At 63.8% G+C, this 5,961-nt stretch overlaps 2 protein-coding genes across 3 annotated transcripts in view; both read right to left on the bottom strand.

Annotated features, from left to right (window-relative positions):
• TCAP (titin-cap) overlaps nt 1-675 on the bottom strand; it is a 3,088-nt gene extending 2,413 nt beyond the window's left edge. Inside the window, exons 1-2 of one of the 2 annotated variants that reach the window (XM_015570891.1) lie at nt 301-672; nt 14-132 (exon numbers count right to left, since the gene is read on the bottom strand). In XM_015570891.1, the coding sequence (XP_015426377.1) occupies nt 14-132; nt 301-410 (229 nt within the window). In that variant the 5' untranslated portion in view covers nt 411-672. Of the gene's footprint in view, nt 1-13; nt 133-300 lie in introns of both variants that reach the window. The other variant, XM_006774301.2, reaches the window with a different exon arrangement.
• A 1,507-nt stretch (nt 676-2,182) lies between these two features.
• The window catches only part of STARD3 (StAR related lipid transfer domain containing 3), a 19,313-nt gene continuing 15,534 nt past the window's right edge, over nt 2,183-5,961 (bottom strand). The window contains exons 9-15 of the mRNA XM_015570794.1: nt 5,829-5,921; nt 5,173-5,235; nt 4,920-5,015; nt 4,551-4,630; nt 4,355-4,459; nt 3,221-3,314; nt 2,183-2,785 (exon numbers count right to left, since the gene is read on the bottom strand). Coding sequence (XP_015426280.1) covers nt 2,681-2,785; nt 3,221-3,314; nt 4,355-4,459; nt 4,551-4,630; nt 4,920-5,015; nt 5,173-5,235; nt 5,829-5,921 — 636 coding nt within the window. The 3' untranslated portion in view covers nt 2,183-2,680. The remainder of the gene's footprint in view (nt 2,786-3,220; nt 3,315-4,354; nt 4,460-4,550; nt 4,631-4,919; nt 5,016-5,172; nt 5,236-5,828; nt 5,922-5,961) is intronic.

Raw genomic sequence — 5,961 nt, 5'->3', positions numbered from 1 at the left:
CTCTCCTGCAGACCTTGGCCCAGGATGCCCATGCGCATCACCAGCCAGGGGGACCGCTGCACCACCGCCTGGCACCGGCCCTGGCGGTGGTAGGTCTCATGCCGCCGGGCATCCTCCTCATGCAGGGAGCACCTGGGGGGAGCGGGGAGGGGTGCTGAGCTCCTGAGCGGTGCCTTCCATTACGGGCTGGGCAGGGGACCCGGTGGGTGCAGGAGGGGTGACCCCACGCCGAGGAACTTGGTGCTCAGGCTTCCTAAGGCTGGGGAGGAGAGGAGGGACCCCCCGCTGGCCAGCACTCACCCCTCCTCAGGCCGCGTGGACAGTGTCAGATCCTTCCATTCAGCCCAGAAGGCCTCCCGGCGCTCACAGTTCTGCTCAGACACCTGGCAGCTCAGCTCTGAAGTGGCCATGATCAGCCTCACCCCCTCTGCTCCTTCCAGGTCCTTTAAATAGCCCCTCCTCCCCTCCTCCAGGGCTATTTTCAGCCCCTCTGGTGTCAGATGCCATAAGAAGAGCCAAGACTCTGATGGGGGACACTGGGCCCAGGCTGGGGGGTGGGGTGCCTGGACTTTTGGCTGACCCCAGGTCAGAGGTCAGCTTCTGAAGAGATCAAGATACCCCGGTGGGGGCAGGGGTCTTCCGTGCGACACCTCCTGGTGTCTGACACGCCTTGGACACTGAGACCACCAGGCACATGCCCAGCCTCGTGCCACCTTGGCACCTGCTCTCGGCCCCACCCCTCCCCCCTCACCAGGACAGAGGCTTGTCTGTAAACAGAGCAGGAGAGTGCAAGAACTGAGGCCCCTCTGGACTGCGCACCAGGCCGTCAGGTCCCCAGCCATTGCTCTCCTCTGCCTGGGTGTGAGGGCACAGCCCTGACCATGCCCTCCACAGGGACAGTGCAACCACGTCCTCAGGTGTCGGCATGGAGGCCGCTCTGGACTGTCAGCACCACCCCGGTGGCTGGGATCGGGCAGCTCACTCCCCACCTGGAGTCTGGCCAGTGGTCAGAGAAGGGGTCTCCCAAATCCAGCCAGTCAGGGTAGAGCAAGGTGTGGGAGTGGCCCCCAGCTCTAGTCCCAATACCCCAGGTCGGGTAAAACAGGGTGAGGGGGCAAGCCAGGGGCTCTGATGAGTGGCGGTCAGCAGACCAGGCTCTAGTCCCAAATCAGTCATTAACGGGGTGACAATGGGGAGTCCCTGCCCCTTTCTGGGCTTCATCTCCCCTCACCTTCTGGTTACAACAGCCTGACCAGAGCTCGGGGCCTGCCAGCTCCACTGTGTCACCTGGGCAGGGCCTGGGCCTCGGTCTGGTCACGGGGAGCAGGATGGCGGGATGCCTGCTGGGCTGTGAGCTGGCACACAAGGTGGTGGGCAGGGGCGGGGGCGAGGGGGTAGGAGAGGGAGGAGGAATGTGGACAAAGCACCAGAAGAGGCAGTGACAGGAGCCGAGATGCGGACCTGTGGGGGCAGCTGGCACCCCTGGGGCAGGACTGCGTACTCTTGATGACTGAGGCACTATACCTGCGCTTGGTACTTTAATCTGATAATAGCCCTGACATGATAGTCTCATGCTTACAAAGTAGGAAACGGAGGCCCTGGCGCAGTTCCGCCCAGGGTCACACACAGCCAGGACCGAGATGGGCTCCTTCGGGAGCCTGCAGGCAGGGAGGGAGGAGGGCAGCACCCCGGCCCTCGCCTGGGATCTGACTCTTGTGAGTGTGGCCAGGCCCAGGGGGTACGTACAGATGGAACAGAACCCAGAGGTGCCTCAGTGACCAGGAAGCCCAGACCCCTCCTCCAGGCCCCTGCTGGTCATGGGACCCCAGAAACAGCCAGGGCCTGCTATGGGCCTGCTGGGTCTCTCCTACCTCCTCCCCAATCCTGGACTGAGACCTTAACTTGACCTTCCTCACAGGAAGCCTGGCAGGGGTGGGTGGGGCATTTTTCTCTGCCCTGTCATCTGCCCAGTTGAGCCATTCAGGAAAGTGTGTGCGTATGTGGGGGGGAGGGAGAGGGAGGAGTCCAGGAACTGAGTCCCACTGGCTCAGGGGGGTGAGAGAATGTGCCATGCGTCTGGCCCGGTGGTGGCTCACTCCTTCCCCATCTGGAGTGCTACCCTCCCTTCCCTCAAATGGCCAGCTGGAGGGCTTGCTTTTTTCTCTTTTGAGTTCATAGAGGCAGGGGTTCACTGACAGCACCTACCATCCCCACCTGCCGCCCACTCCCCCACAAGTACGTGTGGAAAGAGGTCCCAGACCCTTTAAACGATCCCCAAACCGTGATGAGAGCAGGCAGATGACGGGGCTCCTGCACCGGAACCGGTGACAAGGCCGCTCTGGCCCATCCTGCCCAGGGCCCTGGCCCTCACCCACCACATCTGAGGCTCCCACTCCAGACCCTGCCCTGGGCTGGGCGGGGCACCATGTAAACATCAGCAGGACAGACTCCACTTGCCCCGGTGGCAGAGCCCGGCGTCTAGGTGCTGACCCCACACCCTGCTCCCGGCCGTGGCTCAGGCACAGCGGAGCCTGGCAGCCTGGGGTCAGGGGGTGCCATGGGAGGGAACTGCTTCGTCCTCCTGAGGCCAGGTCCTCTGTGGGCAGCCCGCCGGCCCCCTCTCTGGCTCTGGAGGCTGTAGCGACCGAACCCTGGCCCGCAGGGTGGCGAGAGGGCACCGTTACGCCCGGGCCCCCAGCTCTCCGATGCGCTGCCGCAGATGAAAGGCAAATTCAAACATGGTGGCTGCGAGGCTCTGGTGGATGAGGTACCGGGGCAGGCGGCCCTGGGGAGGGGTAGGGAGGAGAAGGTGGGGATTAGCTTTCAGCAGGGCTCCTCCCTCAGTGAGGCACCAGCAGGGAGTGCTCTGGGCCAGAATGCAGGTGCAGCTCTGGAATGCCACCGGGGCCACCCTCGCCCCCTCACCCTTGGCAGGAAGAACATCCTGTGCCCAGGTCTTGGCACCAGCCAGCCAAACAGACCTGGGAGGGGCTAGGCTGGCAGCCAGCCACCTCTCCTCAGGGCCTCAGGAGCCAGAGGTAAGAAACGAGAGGCACAGGCCCTCCAGCTACTGAGGGCAGCAAGATTGGGGCTCTGTCACCAAATCTAAGAGTAAGAAAGGAGGTGGAGAGGAGGGGAGGCTCGAGCGGGGCAGGGAGCCCCGAGATCACACAGCAGAGCCTCCACGGCACGGAGCCTGCCTGCAGCCCCAGCCCCTCACCTTGAGATCTGTGTTAAGGATCCAGATGAAGGTGCAGACTCGGGGGTTGCTAGCCGACTTGAGCACGATGAAGCCGCCAGGACCATTCTCGCCCCTGAGGGGAGAGGTACCACTGGGGACTCTGGAGCCAGGCCAGGCCCCGGACTCGCCCCCTCCATTCCTGGCCCACCTTGGACGTGGGCGGAAGAGGGAAGGGATCTGCCAGTCCAGCAACTGCTACCCTGCGGGAGCAGGGCCAGAGCAGGTGCCCAGAGCCCACGACTTCCCACCCCAACCCCCTTGTGATGCTCCTACCGCAACTGCCAGGTCTGCACACCCAGGTGCTCCCCACCCGCCCAGCCCTCACCACTCTCGGGTCATCCTAGGTCAGCTCTAGCTGTGAGGGGTGGCCGGGCGGGCACTTCTCATCCCTGCCCAATTCAGGGAGCAGAGGGGTGCTGGTGGCTTCCAGGAGGAGGTGCCCTCTCAGGAGGTGGTCAGGGCCTGGGCTGTATTCACATCTCACCCCATTTAATCTGCCCACAGCTCCACTGAGCACGCTTAAGCCCACTCCATAGATAAGGACGTTGGCGCCCCGAGAGGAAACAAGCTTGCCTGTCACCCAGCAAGTCTGGGTCGCGCTGAGACCAGAGCCCCAGTCTGATACCCAAACAACCGTGCTCTCTGCGAGCCCAGGAAGGAAGGGGAAGGGGGGGATCTGGGCAGAGGCCGCCTGAGGCCCTGGAGTCTAGGATTAGACAGACGGAGAACCGCGGGACGCCTGGAACAGGCCGCGGGCACCGCGCCACTCTTCCTCTGGCGGACTTCCGAGCGCTCAGGAGAAAGGCTATCGGACAGGGCGAGGACGGGGAAAGGGGACTCGAACCTCCTTCTCGGGTGGCCCGGGGCAGGCCCTGTCCCAGTCTAGCCCTGGAGCCCAGAGTGGGTGGTGTGGTCCACACATCACTCCCCCAGCCGCCAGCACGGAGCAGCGGATCAGCCGGATTAGGGGCCGGGAGGACAGAGCCCAGTGGGACAGGGGACAGGAAGGCGACCTCAGCAGCAGAGAGCCCCCAGCTGTACACTGTCACCGCCTGTCCTCACCGCGGCCTGGGAGGGGCTGGCTGGGATGACCCTGGGCAGGGCAAGGCTCACCTGACGTATTTGTGGGTGGGGGGCTTGGCGCAGTGGGTGGTGGCGATGCCCGAAGACAGGTATTTGTCTCTGCGCCGCTCTATGCGTCGGACATTCACGAAGTCCCTGGGGGAGGGAGTGTTAGGTCAGGGGGTGCCATGCCCAACATGCAGGGGCAGGAGGCCTGCCTGAGAGGAGGGCCGTGGTGGCTACTCACCTAGGGGAGACCACCCCACCCGCGGCCCCTGCGGACACATCATAGGAAACGAGGGTGTTGTCTTCCACCCGGTGCAGGATCTGCGGGGGGTGGGGGACATGAGGTGCGGCCCACCCCAGGAGACTCCAGCCCCGCCTGCTCCAGGCTCAGGTCCCTTTACCAACAGCCATTCCCATTCCTGGGGCCTGGGCCAGGCGCCGTCCACTTTCCCAACCCTCTCCGGGGAACACGGTTGCCATCACCCCCACTTCACAGAAGGGGAAGCTGAGGCACAGAGCAGTCCAATGGCAGGACCCAGGGCGCCTGGGGGAGCTGGCCATGCCGTGCCCTGACCTGCCGTGTCCTTGGCCGCTGCCCCGACCCGCTCACCTGGCAGGCGGTCACCGTCTTGTTCCACAGCACCATCCTCTCGGGCTGCAGGATCACCTCCTGGTACACCAGCTCCGCAGGGCAGGGCAGGAAGGTCTAGGCAGGGCGGGCAGAGGGCGGGGTGGTGCCAGCTGTGCCCGGGCACCCCAGCCCTTCCCTCTTGGTGGCGAGAAGTCTGCCAGCGGGCCCCTCAGCCCCCACCTGGAGTCCCAGAGGCTCAGGACCCGCCAGAACACCCAGTTCCCTCACTCACCTTCAGGATGAACGTCTTGCCATGAAAGGGAATCTCGATGGTGTACACAGTGTCCCCGTATTCCTGTGGGAGGGACAGAAGGGGGGCAGGGAGGTGGGCAGGCTGGGAGGGCATGGGGGGTGGCTCAGGAATGGGTGACAGGTATTTGAGGTTCTTAACAGCTCAGGGCAGAAAACTCCAGGAGTCTGGGGATCCTCGAGCCGCCGTTAGAAAAACAGTGGTTCTGACCATGTCGGCAACAAGGAGGGAAAAGCGGTTGATGTCAAGTCAAAAGACAGGAGCAGAGCTGAGGCCGTGACCACGAAGAACCGTGTCTCCGGGCCCATAAGGGCTGCCAGAGGCCCTGGCCAGAGACAGGGACGGGACGTTTCCCGTGTTCCAAGCTCTCCGCCATCTTTTAGGTAATATTGTTTGATCGTTGAACAAAATACCAGACACAAGCCTGGCTTCCCCTTCAAAGGTGGGAGGGGGGAGAGGGCTTGGAAACATCCAGTCCAGCCTGACCTCCTGGCAAGAGGCCACCCCCAGCCCAGGCCCCTCTCCTGGGGCAGGGACAGGCTCCACCTGTGTCATCCTGGGGCTTATTTCTCAGGCCTCAGAAAAGGGAGGGAACTCGCCCCACACGTGGGCAGGGCAGGGGGAGACAGGCTTCTTACATTGTTCTTCTCGAACTTCCAGTTCTCCTCCTGGGCCAAGATCTGGTCCACCACAGCCATGGCCTCCTTCCCCTGGTGGATGTATTCCCGCTCCTGGCCGGGGATGGGAGGCAGAAGGGGTCAGCCGGGGCCT

Source organism: Myotis davidii, unplaced genomic scaffold (assembly GCF_000327345.1).
Source record: "Myotis davidii unplaced genomic scaffold, ASM32734v1 scaffold327, whole genome shotgun sequence".
NCBI classification, from domain to species: domain Eukaryota; kingdom Metazoa; phylum Chordata; class Mammalia; order Chiroptera; family Vespertilionidae; genus Myotis; species Myotis davidii.
The sequence above is the reverse complement of the archived record's forward strand: the minus strand, read 5'-3'. Positions and strand labels throughout refer to the sequence as shown.